Below are 14,829 nucleotides of genomic sequence, written 5' to 3'. Positions count from 1 at the left end.
CAACATTCCAAAGGTTTTATTCAGAGAAGCATGAGATGCATAACCAAGCTGCATGGATTATTTTTACGTCATAACAAATCTATGTAATACACCATTGTGGTCACCAGGGAACACATGGTCTCTCTCATAGTGACTAAAAGTTGTAAGAATGAGGTGTCACTAGATGTGAATTACAACAAATCTTACACTTACTTCAATTTCCTTAAATAACTCCAAATTTTTTATCTTAAATCATTATTTAACTACGTAAGTGTAATACTGTACCTCTTCACGTATTGTTCTTAGTCACTTAGTGTGACTAAGTGATTAAGTGCTCTTTATTTACATTGTATGAAGCAATTCGTGAAGTCTATTCAAAATAATTAATGGGGAACAACTTCAAGCAATTACCTTTCGTAGAGCTGCTGCTTTACTGGAACCGCCATCAGGTCATCTGCAGTTCCGCTCTGCAGAACCCTCAGCAGCGCGTCCGTTTCACCAATGCCGTAGTTCAGCTTTGCCTCAGTCAGTTCCACAGTAAGGGGATGCTGGTGCAGATCCAGGTGTACGCCAGACATGATCTGAGCGCGCTCTCTCTGAAGTCTCTCAATCTCTCTGCTTCTGCTGCCCCAAAGTTGGGATTTCCCTTCAATTTCCACTGTTTGTTGGCTTCCGGGCTTACTTTCTGCCTGGCTGTGCAGGTCAGTTGCACTGCCACTCAAGCTGAGTGATGAAGGTGGAGGACTGCCCTTAACACCACACCAGTTGCTAAACTTGTTGTGTACAGGTAAGTCACGAAGACTGTAGCTCCGAGGCCTGTAAGGCTTGGCTGAAGTAGTACTTTTCTTCAGAGGAATTTCAGTGTCACATTCGATTTCAGTGACAGAATTTGGGTTGTCATTTTGTAAGGAAATTTGTGCATCGCTCACATCAGAGAGAAGAGAACAACTGTTCTCATTTTTCCAGAAATCGTGTAATCGTAGAGAAGCTGCTCCTACTAGAGGTTCTGAGGACTCACTAACATTTGCCTGACTCGAACAAGTGGCACTACGCTTTGGATTAAAAAGTAAGTCAGAATCTGGAAGTGAGTGCTTGTGAATCAGAGCAGTATCAGAATTTCCAACATAATTCTCATGTCTGATTCCCCCAAGCACAGATCTTCCTCCCCCTGTGACATACATACAACGGAGTGAACGTGCCAGCGGACTGGGGTCTCTAACATCATCTGTTAAAAACTCAGTATGGCCAGAGACCTCTAATGTGCTGCTAGAGTGGTACAGTCGTTTTGCACAAATTGTAGTGTGTGTGCCAACAGTGAGTCTGTGCTGTTGTTCCACAGCTTTTGAGTCATCCTTTCCTAAAATCGTTTTGGACACTTTTTTATCTAAGCAACTTCCAGATATATTTCCTATGCCATTGCTGTCTCTAGAAATGCTGCATTCACTGTCTGTTTCAGTCTGTGAAAAATTGTCCACGTGAGGTTCCATGCTGGAATGTGGACCTGATCTTTTCTTTCTCTGACTGTGAATGGGGCTTGAAGCATCACTGGAAGATCCAAAGGGTTCCTTAATAGGGCAGAAAGGCTTACTAAAAGCGTTCTGGCTTTTAGGACTAGCACTAAGAGTAAGAATAGGGGAAGAGGCCCTGTCCACCAACAGAGTATTTTTGCAACGAAGTTTTCTTTCTGCTGGAACCTCTAGCTCATTGACACTTCTTTTACCCTGAGCATAAGATGATGGAGATTGAAAGCTGCTACTAGTAGGGCTGCTAACTACAGTGCATGAAGAATCATCTTGCCCTGAACTCACTGAAGAGGATGGAATGGATGAAACTTGGGCACTAGCAGGAGCAAAATTCTGCTGTGCATTTAACGATGGTTTTTGAAAATCTAAGGTGGAGGTGGAGGTTCTGTGTAAGAGAGGCAGGCACATAAAGGAATCTTCCAAAATGCTGTCAAGACTGTCATGGAAGTCAGCTTTGCCCAGATTTCTCATCTCTGTTCCTTCTTGTCCTTCTTCCAGAGAGAATGTTTTCTCCTTCCTTTTAGGAACCTTATCTGTTGCATCTGCACTGATTCCACTGAAATTGCAGTTTACTGCTTTAGCTGCCCTTAATTCATTTTCTAATTTTGTCTGCACTTGTTTTTCTTCATGTTTGCTTTGAGGTTCTTCCAAAGTCTCGGTTTGAGTGCCTATATCTGCTGTAGTCTGAGTGCAGCTGTCTGATCTAGTACTAGTAGCTTTTGCACCCTTTTCCATTCTGCTTTGGTAGATCTTGATATTCTGTTCGTTATCTATAATATTTTGTTGGGAGAGGTTTCCCAGAAGCTCAGAAGTGTTCTGAATAAGCTGTGACAGATGCATGGATAGATTCTGCATACTTGTCCAAGAAGAATGTTGCTGAAATAGGTCCCTGTTTGTTTCCTGCCTTCTTGCAGAAACATCTGTGTAACTTCTCTGGTGTCTTCTCTGCCTTTTATACCTTGCTGTAGCCACTGTTTGTGTTCCCTGCTCACAGGTAACCCCTGGTGATTTTTTGGAAGACCTTTCTGACTCAGATGGATATAACAATACAATTTCATCAACTTGCACTGAAGAGTTACCAGGTTCTGCAGAAGGATTCTTACGTTCAGCAGTGTCATTTTCTAGATTAGTTTCCAGTGTTTCAATGGACACATTGCTGTACTGCTTGTTACTGTCACTCGAGTATGTGGATTCAAAGCCTGGTCTGGCATTGTCCCATCCTTGAAGACCTTCAATACTGCTCAAAGTGCTTGATAAAACTTTCGCTGTAGCATATGAACTGAGATGAGAATGAAAAGGAGAATTCTGAGAATTCAATCCATTGTCCACACTAGAACATCTCGTAACTTTACGATTATCCAGGTTTAAAGGCATTTGATGGTAAGAGACATCGCTTGCACTTCCAAAAACATACTGCTTCCAGCCAATTTTGCATGATTCTTCTTGTTGCCATGGATGAATATATGGGTTGATATCACTTGAACTAAAATGCATTGCATCTTTACTGTCTTGCAAAAATAAATCTGTTCCTGTTTGGTACCCAGCTTCTTCACTACACTGAGCTACAGAACTGCTCTTTGAATGGATATTTTCTTTCGCACCCGCAGAACTGTGAGCTGTGGGCAGTAAAGATGATGGAGAATGTACAGTACTGTCTTTTAAGGACTGGCTGCTTTGGGTCCTTGCTGCATAATTTTGTAAATTTTTTGGATCACAGTTGGCAATCTTCTTCGTGTGTGTCATTCTTTGCTGAAATCTGGGTTTAGATTTAACCTGCAAAATGTTCTTTGATTCCTGTTTTGAAAATCTTTCAATTACATGAAGATCATCTTCAGTTGGTGATGGAGGCTCCACGCTCATATTTAAATCTTGTAGTGATCTAGATGCAGAATATAACAAGGAATCTGCCAGAGATGAAGCTTTGAAAGTATCATCTAAATCAGAGAACACAGCTAAGGCTGGAGCTGATAGTCTGTGACTTTGCAGATAAGGTCTCTGTTCAGTTTTGCAGTTCTTTGTATTATATGTTGTAGAACATGGCCTTCTGCTCCTGAATTGCACCAGTTGGGGTTCTTGGGAAGGCAAACCATGGTTTACCATGGTCGGTAAAAATTTTAAGGGAGTACTTTCATTATTCATTAGAGAAAATTTCAGTCTTTCTGATTTCATTATATCATCTCCTGCTATTGAAAAACTGTCAGCATGAACATCGGAACCTGCATTATTTTTGCAAAGTAAAATCTCTTTTCTGTCATCTGTATTTGTTCTGCCTGGGTTATTATCACCCGTGGGCACGTACTGACAATTGTCCTGCAGATCCGCAGGACTTTTTTCAAAACCTAAAACACTGTGATATGGTTGTCTGGGATCAGTACTTCTGCTGTTTGTGGGATATGCTGGACCAAATGAATCATAGGTGTGTTCAGGATCCACATTAACATCTCCTGGATACAGATGTTCCAACACCTCTGGGACTGTTAATTCATTTGTCGAATTTGAAGATACCTTAGTTTGCATTTCAAGATGTTCTTCATCTACTGTTTTCTCTTGCTTTTTCTTTACTGCAAAATGTTCAACCTCAGTACTTGAATGCAGTTCTTCCTCGTTTCTGTTAAGTATTTTTCTTATCTGTCCCTCTTTAACCAGAGCTGATCTTTCAGTATCCCAAAGAGGTACTGTTGACAATACCAGAGATTCACTATCATCTGGCACTTTCTCTGCATGTTCTGTGCAAGCTTTCTGTGCAGGAACTTTACTCCAGTGATGTTGATCAACTTCAGTATTATTGCCAAGTTGCTGACAGTTACTTCCATAGACAGGTTCCACATCTACAGCAGAATTCTCATATGAAGCAGAGTTTGTGTCTGATACTGGGTAATGCTTGTTTGCTTTTGCAAGAGAAAGTAAAATAATCCCTGAAGCATGTATTGGCTCATCAAATACCACAGACTTATCAGACTGGGTGTCTTGCACTTGTAAAACAGCAAGTGGAGAATGCTTTAATATACTTGCGTGGGATCTATCACACGTGCCATTTTCACCATGGTCTATATCTGAAATTGGAGAAGATTCTGAAAATGTTCTCATGGATGGGTGATTAATTTCTGCAAATGCTGGGGCAAAGCCTTCTTTCGCTGAGTGCAGATCAGCAGAACTAGACGATACCTGCTCAGTCAAAAAGGTGTCTTGAAGTGAGACTTCAAGCTGACTAACTGTTAGAGATTTTGAGTCATTGAGTGAACAAGTGTTGAAGACGCTTACATTTTTGGAGTTCTGAAGCAGTATATCAGTGGGGGTATTTTCTGCAAAGTAGGATGGAGCATGCTTTGATTCTTCACTGCCAGTCTTTCCTCGGCTTTGAAAAATGGGCACTCCTGATTCTGGTATAGTCACACTAGAAGTGTTACTGTACTGTTGTAAGTATTCAGGCATTTTATTTTCTTTAGCATCATTGCAGTTCTGAAAAGAATCTTGAATTATTTTCCCCACTTGATCAGTTCCCACAGTTTCTTCAGGGATTTTATTACCTTGAGCATCTGTAGCCTCTGTAACTGCAGAACTGTCATCGTTTTCATCTCCTTTTTGTGGAACATCAGGAAAAGTTATACATGCACTTAAAACAGTTGATTCACTTTCAAAGTATTTTGTTTCTTCAGAGAGAACAGCGTCATTTTTACATTTCTCTCCACTGCTGTCAGTCAAATCATTTGCAAATGTTCTTGGGCTATTCAGGAGACCAGCAGAATGTTCAGAAGTACAAGATTTCCTCTTGTAATTTGGAAACCTTACTGAAAGGGTCAAAATGTTCTCAGAAACAGTGATCTCGGGATAGTCTACACAGCAATCCTTGGAAGTCTCATGTCCCTGATAATGTCTTGGCTCACTGTGGCATGTCTTGATATCCGCAAGCCTTGCATTATCATTATTACTGCTTGTTATAGTATAATTTGTGTTTAAGCATTTCTCTTTGTTATCACATTGTGTCGAACTTCCTGAGTGAAGTTCTCTCTCAGCTGTACTAATGTTGTGAAATATATTTTGAGAAGAGATTTCCAGTAAAGCATGCTTTGTTTTTCCCCCCATATCTTCCCTTGCATCTTTCTCTGAAGGAGAAAGCAGGCTTGAATTATTGAAGAGCAGCTCATCAGGCATTATGGTATCTTTTTCCTCTTGATCTTTTCTTTCTGTGGAATTAAAGCAGTCTTTTGATATTTTGTTAATCATTAAATCTACACTGTGTTCTTCATGTGAGTTAACACCCTCAATTATATCTTCAGAAGAGTCTAATTCTTCTGAGGAAAATGAATTTCCTTCAGCCCCTTGCTTAAGCTCAACCATTTCAGGTTCATGATTGTCCACTCCACAGGGCATAGAAAAGCTGTTCGCGTTGACAGGTTGCCCAGATGCAGAATAATCATTTCTAAATACAAAGAGGTCTTCCTCATGTCTGTCCTTTGTGGTCGTGTTTTGCAGGAAAGCTTCATTTTTACTTTGAATTTTGTCAGAATGAGCTTTGTTGTTTCCCTCTTTTTTGACTGTTTTAACAGGTGTATCAACAGAGGCCTCGTTCTCCATTAATGTTTCATAGTACAGAAGAACAGCTTCAGTTCCAACATTGCCATTGGATGGTTTTGTGTGACCTTTCAGTGCAGTGGAAGCATCTTGAACAAGATGGGAATTATCACTTACTTCAAGACATAAAAGGTGACTTACAGATGGGCACGGGGAGTCTTTAACTGAACTTTCTTGGATGTTTTTGGTAGACTTCAGTGTTGCTGCTGAATTTTCCTGTTTGCTGTTATCTCCATTATTTGTAGAAAAGCTAGTAGATACCCATTGGCTTTCTTTTAAGATTTCACTTAGTCTGTTGTCCTCATGACAGCTGTCTTTGCTTTCAGGGAATAATTCATTCAGGTTTTGTAGAACTATCAGTTGTACCTCCTCCCTGTTTCCTAAAAACATCTGCTTCTCTGTTTTGTCCACTGCTTTCAAATGCGCTTTCTCATCAACAATTCCTGAGCCTGTAGCATCCAGTCCACAAATTTCAGGTCTTCTAACAACACTTATGTTCAAGTTTTCTGAAGTGCCATGCTCAGGATATTGTGTTGAACAACTCAGATACACATGGCTGTTCTCTTTAATATGAAGACTTTTAGATTCTTCTTCAAGTCTGTATTGGTCATTACAAATATTATCATCAACTGAATATTCATACACATCTATATCTTCCATAGATGTATTTCTTGTATCTGTAGCAGAGTCTTCTGAGCCACCATCTTCATTCATTTCAAGAGGACTGTGGTATTGTGAATCATCTACTGATAGTGTATTCTCTCCTAGTCCTGAAGGTGTAAGGTATCTTTCAGGGATCTTGAACTGATTTAAAATTTCCTCTTTGTCATCTCTGTTACAGTACATCTGATGCAGAGCTGGAAATTCTTCAGTAAATTGAACATTTTCATCTGTGTGTTTGTCTTCTTGATTCCTAATAACCATTTCCTCTGTGTTTGTCATGATGATTTGCTCTTCACTCTCAGTCACTTCACATACATGAATCTCGTTTTTCTGGTCAAAGTCTTCATGGGGCAAACTATGTGGCATGTAATGTTCAGTTAAATTGCTAGAATCTATTTGTTCTTCATTTTCGTTTTTTTCTAAAATATTTCCTTGCCTATCTGTGATTAGTTCCATAGTTTCTATATTCTCTACATTAAATACATTTTCTCTTGTTCTGTTCATCTGCAAAAGCCCTTCACAAGCATCAGGTAAGCCTTGAGCATTCTGAGTAAAATCTGTTCTGTGGGAATGCATAGCTGAAGGCGAGCTTTGGGGAGAAACAGAAAGCTCTGGTGAATAAATGCTGATTATTTCCTCACTTTCCTCTTTTTGAAAAAAGCTATCAGAGTGCATGAGTACTTTTGACTCCTGAGCGTGTTCTATACCGGTGCTAACTACCTGTAATTCATCTTTCTCTGCCTCTTCAAGTGTCAGGTGCAGATCTGTATAAAACTCGCACTGAACCTCAGAATGTATGATACGAGTGGGTTTCTTCAGATTCTGAGATAGATTGATGCCTTTAAAATTCTCACCACTCCTATCTGCAGTTACACTTTCAACTTCAGCTACTGAGCAGTCAGGTACACTTTCTATCTCTCTTGATTTCATTTTCACTCCATTTTCTTCTAGGTTGTTTGCACTATTGTTTAACTTTGTCATTTCTCCAGTGTTTGCTTTTGTATTCTGATAAGGAACCACATTTTCTTCTGGATCAGCTTCCGGGTTTCTTAAAAACTTGGATTCTTTACCCGTACATAGACTCTCCTCTTGAGAAACAGTACCTAGTGTATCTCTGTTGCATTCAAATACTCTTCTCAATTCTGAGTTAAAATGGTCTTCAACAAGCAAAACGTCCTCTGGGCAATCACATTCAAAAAAGGGTTCTTTCTCTTCTCTTGATTCAATTAAGAACTTTGTTTCTGTTTCCAAGGGAATGGTTGCATCAGATTCCACAGCACTGTCAGTCGCCTTACACATACTGTTCTTCTCCCCTGTTGATGTCGAAGAGCACGTTGTACAAAGACAGTTGGAATGTATGACAGAACAACATTTTGTGACCCTGGCTCCCACAGTGTGATTAGATGTAGCATCACAATCTCCTTTCACTATTGTAACATGCTCTAATAGCGTATCATAATTTTCAGTCTCAGACGCACTTTGAAAAAAATTAGCTTTTGGCAAAGCTTTGTAAAATATGCTTGAATTGGATTCTGGGAGCAAATCACCTGTGTTCTCACCAACAGCGGCAGGGAAGGACTCAGTGTCCTGCCCATTTACATTCACTGTGAGATAACTAACTTCATTTACCAGTAGGTTCTTATATTTGGATGAAAACTCTTTCTGATCTGTAACCCGAGAATTCACCGTACCGTGTTCTTTGCTTTCACCGCTTTCTTCTCTTATGTTGTCAGCGCACAATACAGAATTTTCTGAAACGTGCTGGGACAGGCAACTTACAGGACTGTCTGCTAGACAGCACCCATAGGAGTAATTTTTTGGAACAGGTTTGCTTTTAAATTCATAATGATTTAATGAAGACAAGTCTTCATCCCTTGGTTCATGTTCTTCTTTCTCTCTGAGTGAAGGCTCCTCTGATATAATCTCTGATAGGCTGTCAATGCTTGTTTCCATACAGATTTTCTCTTTTTCATACATCTCTATTGGTGTTGCACTGTAAGCAATAACTAAAGGGTTACATTTACGTGTTACCTTCTGTGAGGAAAAATCTGTGTTTACAGTTGCTGCTTCTGCAGGTATTTGTTCATAATCTGTATCTTGCAATGCTTCCAATTTACTCTCCCTAGACCTGAGGAGACCTTGTGCAACAGCTGATTCTGCCCCTTGTCCAGCCAATACTTGATGCTTCTGAGTGCTTCCCGGGGAGCACTTCTTATTTGTTAAGTCATTGAGAAAAAAACTTTCATCACAACACGTTGGTATTTCCCTTCTTGGAAAAAGCTGCACACAGTTTCCAAAATGTACTTGCTTTTCTGCTGAAGCCTGTGTTGAAACTACATTATAGGCAAGTTTTGTAGAAGATCCAGCAGCAGATGCACTGACAGGCGTACTGCCAGTGTTTGAATCTGTTATCCTTGGTTCTATCATTGAGTTATTGCAGTCATCATCTAGGTCATCTTTTTCAATAGTTCTGAGGAAATTGCCTTCTAAGTCTGCTTCCACACAGCTGTTTCTCTTCTCCAAAACGTACACAGGCAACACAGAAACAAAAGGTGGCTTTTCCAGCTTGAGATCTTTCAACAGTTCTGGATGAGTTGTAGGGAAAGAATCCTCCTCTTTTCTGGCTATTGGCGACAAGCTGTCTGCAGTAGAGAAGCTTTCCAAACAGCTGAACGCTTGTGTGCATTCAGTGGTAGACCTGTAAGTGGATAATTCATTTATTTGTTCTTGTTCAGGATGATTTGCCATTGAATGTTCATAATAGTCAGGTTTTACTGAAATATGAGCAAAAGAAGAGCTTGGTCCTATTGAACTTACAAATGTGGATGTTATGTCTTGAGATTCCAAGGAAGAATTTTCATCTGCGTTTATACATTCCTCACTCTCAAAGCCTCTGCTTGCAGCTGTTGTTTCAGGTAAAGGTACTTCTGATGTGTCAGAGGAGAAACTTGTGTCTATTTCTTTTATACTATGTGATAAATGAGTAATGCTGTGTATCTGCTTAGAGCCAGAAACAAAAGAAACTTCAGCAGCTGACTGTTTTAGATCATCTTTCTTCAGCCAACCTTTTGGTTTGCTCAAAGAATAGAAATGAGCATCTTGAAATTCTAGATGCTCATGGGAAGAAGGCGCTGTTATTCTGGGGCTGCTGATTTCAACCTTTGAGTCACAGGATGACCAAGCATCAGTTGTAAGCATAGGATGTCCACTTGCATAATAAAGTCTTCTATCAAGCGACCTTTCTTGCTCTGCAAAAGAGACCTTTGCATCCTTCAGAAACTGCTTGCTAGCATTATTGAAAGCAGGCTGTTGCTTAGTGTCCAAATAGAAGGAACTACTCAGCTTCAGATTGTAATTTGTTACTTCTGTATCTCTGCTGCAGATCTTGGACTCATGGCCTTCTTCAGTCTGTACAGTTGGTGGTCTTGGAGTTTGTAACTTCCAAAAAATCTCTGCTGGGACTTCATCAGATGAATCAGATTTGGATTCTTCTACTGGATCTTCTGTTGGCACCTCTTCTCCATCACCCAAGCTGTCCAGAGAAAAGCTTCTTTCAGCCTCTCCCAGTCTCCTGTGTGATGCATACGATGTCACTAAAGATGAAACACGGTGTTCAGATCTGCTTTTGTAAAGCTTAGCTGGCTGGTGGCGGGCCTTTAATTTCTGAAATTGGCTTTTATTTTGCTTTTTGGCTTTATTTTCCTTTTCTACCAGAGAGTCTTGTGACATTTGACTGTCATCACTCTCAGAATCTTCTGGGTTGGCAAGACATTTATTTCTGTGGAAATCATCTTGCTTCAGCTTCTCTGTGAAAGCTTTTGCATAAGCGCAGGAGAGTGAATCTACAGAGTAAGTACTGTCAGTATCAGAAATCTCATTTTCCTCATCTTCTTGCCAGTTCCCGAGCACGTCTGTGGCTGTTTTAGACATTCCAGCACTTAACAGCTCAGCACTATGCCATTTTTTTTCAACATAAGAGAGTGGTGCCTGTGTGTTCATCTTAGTGAGATTTCCAACTGATGTTGCCACCATCAGAAATTCTTGATGTTCCACTGATGAGTTCTCATTACTTTGTAAGTCTGAGGGTGGCACTCTCTCCAAATTCTTAGCTGCTTGGTTTGGATGTGCAGATGGTAGGTTTCCATACACTGCTTTCTTGATTTTGTTAACAAAATTTTCTGGGGAAGGACTATGGCCTTTTGTATTGATATCCATTCTCGTCTTTTTATTGGACACCTGAGCTCTGTTTTGTTCTAGACAGCTATTTGCAGGCTGACTTAAATCTCCTAGCACCTTTGTTTTTGTCATTCTTGTCCCTGTAATAAAGGTTTCAGGCTCATTTTTCTCCTTACAACGATCAGGAGAGGAGCCTTTAGAGGTCTGTTTTTGACATCCAGCCTCCCCTGGGCCATCATTCAGCTTATCCATTTTTTGATCATTTTTATTGATATGAGCCATGACAGCTGAGTGATTACAGTCCCTTTCTGCCCCTTTTTTATTTCCAAATGAAGATACTTTTTCTTTCTCAGATAGCTGCATCTGAACTAAAAAGGAGATACCTTTTTCATCATTAAAGTCATCACTCCTGGAAAAGTCTTTAAATTTTCTGTAACAGTATTCCACGGATGAAAACTTCCCTGGTGTATTGCCTTCGGAGCATTGATCAGTATTTGGCGAGGTAGATAACTTTGAGATTGTTTCCCCATTCAACAAACGGCTGTGGAAATAAAGAAGAAATAAAGCCCAATGCTTGCTTAAATAACATGCTTCATGTTTCCATATTAGTAACATCTTGCAGTTAAAAGTAATGACATGTGAAACAACCACCTTAACAAGAAATTAATACCTTGATGCTAAGTTGTACAGCTTGATATTTAATCTTCACAGTTTCAAGTAGCTGCAAGTTTTAGTTAAGAATAGAAGATGGTTCTAAGTCGCAGGAATTCACTTTGCGGACTTAAGCCACTTCCTGCCTCGGGAGCCATGCTGTGATAGACATGCTATTGCCCTGACATTTTAGTACTGTGTAGTGCTGTATTTGGCTTGAGAAGGTTAATCAACTTCAAAGTCCAAGGCAGAATCACACTAGTAAAAGTATTCTGAAGGAATAATTTGATCCTAATCACAATAATAATGCAGAAACAAATATTTACCAGCAACACAAAGGCGGCAAGAACAAAGTTGAGCAAGCTCTGGTAAGCAATCACAATGAGGTAAAACGTGCAGAAAGGATTGATGGAGGAAAGAAATAAACAGCAAGACCACCTCAGAGACCTAAGTAGGGAATGCACTGCATAAATCCAAGGAAAGCAGCAAACAGCTCCAGTGTGATGTACAATACACTACGTGATACCGCAAGTTTTAAGGATTGTTTCAGTAAGCTAAAAGGCATTCTGGATTGCAGGTAGCCATTGAAAATACCATGAATTTAAATAATATTTGACATTCAGAGGAATTGGTAGATGTTGACTCACCTGGGTACCTGGGGCAGATGGATGTTACAGAATGAATGCTGACTGTGCAGTGAGTAACTCGAACCCAATGACCTCCTCCTATTCTGTAACTGGTGATCCACGGAGGCCTGTCCTGCAATGTTTTCATTTGGGATGTGGGATTGTTTCACACAAACTTCACTGAGCCAGCAGTTAGCTTCCAGCTGCTCTAGGTTTTGCTTAGCTTCCAATAACTTCTGCTTCTTGACTATCCTTTCCAGCTGGAATTTGACCTTTTTACGTCTTATGTTTCTTTCTGCCTTTTTTAAGGAGCACCTTCGCAGGAGCTCCAGCTGCACCAGTCTCTTCTTGTTCTGCTGTAGCAGTGAAGGTGAGATCTCCAGACCAAGGCTACTCTGTACCTCAGCCTCTGCGTACAACGTAGATTCTGTTTGCACTGCAAATTCTCTCTGCTGTTGCTGCAGGGCAGCTAGTCGGTTACTCTCATTTATAAGCCACTGTTGGTCTGCAAACAATGATTGAAAGAAAGTAAAAAGCATAGAAATAACATTGTTCATTAATTTAATTAGCCGAGAATCCACTGAAGAACAGAATTCCTATGCAGATAGAGCAAATCTATCTATCCATCTCTATGTTAATGAAGAAAATAAAATTTAATGCACATGCTAATGAGCCTTTGGTAAATAAATTCCTACTGTTTAGTGAAGAAAATGCAATATTAAAATGTAACTGACTCCTCATCAAAGAGTTTGAGTGTTTTACAGCTGCTGTAAGACAAACACTGCTTTATACACATTTTTGCTCATGTCCTTTCCTTTAAAATTAACTTGAATGTACCAAAAAAAATAATCCACCTGCCAACTATTTCCTCTCGTTTCTCTGTACATGCTGAAAATGAAGGAAATTAAATGCTGAGGGACTTTGTGTTCAGCACATAAGAAACTGGTGGCATGTTCAGTAAACTTGAAAGCTCAATCTCCCAGCACGACAGTCAGGATGTGCATCATATCTGGGGCCTGCTGCCAGCCCTCAGGCTCATGGATAGGCACGCAGCCTACTAAGTGGGTTGAAGAAAAGGCTACTAGGAAGCTTCCAAGTGGCTGCTTGCTGGGCAGTTCTGCTAGCCTCTCTACCCACCAGATGGAAATTTCTCAAGCAACACAAACATTGTGTGGTATCTGGGCTGAGGTGAAGCAACAACCACAAAATTTTCTACCTGTTGTGATTATGGCTGCTCCAGAGCATTTAATAAATGCCTGGTGGGAACCCATGTACCATGAATACGAGCAGGTTAGCATGCAACGTGTTTGAAATTATTCAAAAACATTCATAGCAAGGATACAAGTGAAATCAACACAACCATGAGTTGTCAGGATGAACACATACAAACTCATATCACCCATCAATGCATATTTTTTCATAAAATCAGGAGTCTACTCCCAAAGAGAATTGGATTCTCCCTTTTTGTGAACATTCCCCAAATTTCACAAATGCTTAATATTCTTTTCTAAGAAACCAATTGATTAGCCTTATTTAATAAGAGTATATTACATCTGTTTACATTTTTAATCTTCTCTAAATCTTTGGAGAATCTGATCTTTGCAGTCAGTAGAGAAGCAGTAGAGAAGAATAGGATCTGCTCTGTTAAAAACTTTGTTCACATTTATACTGATATGAAAATATATATATTCAGCTGCACAGAGGAACAAACATATCATTAGCTGAAAAAGCAATATAGAAAACCACACTCAAAGTTCCCTCATACATGAGCATTTCTCAAAGGACAGATACTTTTCAAAGCACTTTAATCTTCCTAGCAACACTATTTTGGCTGGGCTTAGCTTCAATGTGCTTAGTTGCAGCCCCTCACTGAGGAGCCACCGTTAGTCAGTTATTCGTGGAGTTAGGAAATCAGAGTTTGACATGGTCACGAGCCCTGTGTATGACAGCTGAACTACGTGAAAGGATTTGGGGGCTGTGGATGCTTCCCTAATAGAAGAAAAATAACCATCTTTAGCGGATAAGCATTGCCAGCATCAGTTGTGTGGTAACTACAAATCTCATTAAACATTCTCCATTAGTGATTCCCACCTGAGGGAGTCTCCAGTTTACATCCTCAGCTAGACACACAGAAGTAGTGATACTTTATAGATAAGTATGTTTACCCTATGGATAAAATGAAAGCATTTTAGTCATAATCTGTTATTACTTCTTAGTAACATCTTAACCTTCACATACAGAAGAGTTTCCTCAACTCTTTATTCCCAGATCTGCCCTCTTCAGCATGTTTCTAGGAAGCAGAATATTTGGCAGAGGAGTGTGCCCCTGTAATAGACCTGAAAGTTCTAAGACACTAATTAATGTCTACTCACAAACTTGCCTCTGTCAGAAGCTGAGAAAAAGAGGGTGCAAATAAGGCAAAAGAACTCTGGTGGGCTGCCAAACAAAGAATTATATTTGGCTGCAAAAACTGCTTGTCTGGCTAAGCTTAATATGAGCACAGCTAAACAGTGGAACTAGACAGGAGCAGAGAACTTGTCCTGTTTCAAGAAATACGTTTTGGAGAAGCTCTGCACTGCCTACACACTTGGTCTCCTTCTGATACTCCCCATCTCCACAATTTTCCTTTTAATTTCTTC

The 14,829-nt window shown here is 40.0% G+C and overlaps 2 protein-coding genes across 16 annotated transcripts in view; one reads left to right on the top strand and one right to left on the bottom strand.

Moving 5' to 3' along the window:
• STARD9 (StAR related lipid transfer domain containing 9) overlaps positions 1 to 14,829 on the bottom strand; it is a 99,054-nt gene that overhangs the window by 10,153 nt on the left and 74,072 nt on the right. Inside the window, exons 24-25 of the mRNA XM_042814408.1 lie at positions 12,212 to 12,695; positions 391 to 11,454 (exon numbers count right to left, since the gene is read on the bottom strand). Of these exons, the coding sequence (XP_042670342.1) occupies positions 391 to 11,454; positions 12,212 to 12,695 (11,548 nt within the window). The remainder of the gene's footprint in view (positions 1 to 390; positions 11,455 to 12,211; positions 12,696 to 14,829) is intronic.
• Positions 1 to 14,829, top strand: part of CDAN1 (codanin 1) — a 57,878-nt gene that overhangs the window by 39,573 nt on the left and 3,476 nt on the right. For 3 of the 15 annotated variants that reach the window (XM_042814406.1, XM_042814398.1, XM_042814399.1), the window contains exons 33-35: positions 946 to 1,045; positions 6,050 to 6,206; positions 10,120 to 12,930. The exons of 1 other annotated variant lie outside the window; for it this stretch is intronic. The gene's annotated coding sequence lies outside the window, so the exon portion shown is untranslated. Of the gene's footprint in view, positions 1 to 945; positions 1,046 to 2,496; positions 2,883 to 3,046; positions 3,200 to 6,049; positions 6,207 to 9,472; positions 9,653 to 10,119; positions 12,931 to 14,829 lie in introns of those variants that run through there. 11 more of the 15 variants (XM_042814394.1, XM_042814393.1, XM_042814396.1 and 8 more) reach the window with 11 other exon arrangements.

The sequence above is a fragment of the Centrocercus urophasianus genome, unplaced genomic scaffold (genome assembly GCF_019232065.1).
Source record: "Centrocercus urophasianus isolate 14NV4802_14NV808 unplaced genomic scaffold, USGS_Curo_1.0 seq_14, whole genome shotgun sequence".
NCBI lineage: Eukaryota > Metazoa > Chordata > Aves > Galliformes > Phasianidae > Centrocercus > Centrocercus urophasianus.
Note: the sequence above shows the minus strand (reverse complement) of the source record. Positions and strands in the feature narration are given on the sequence as shown.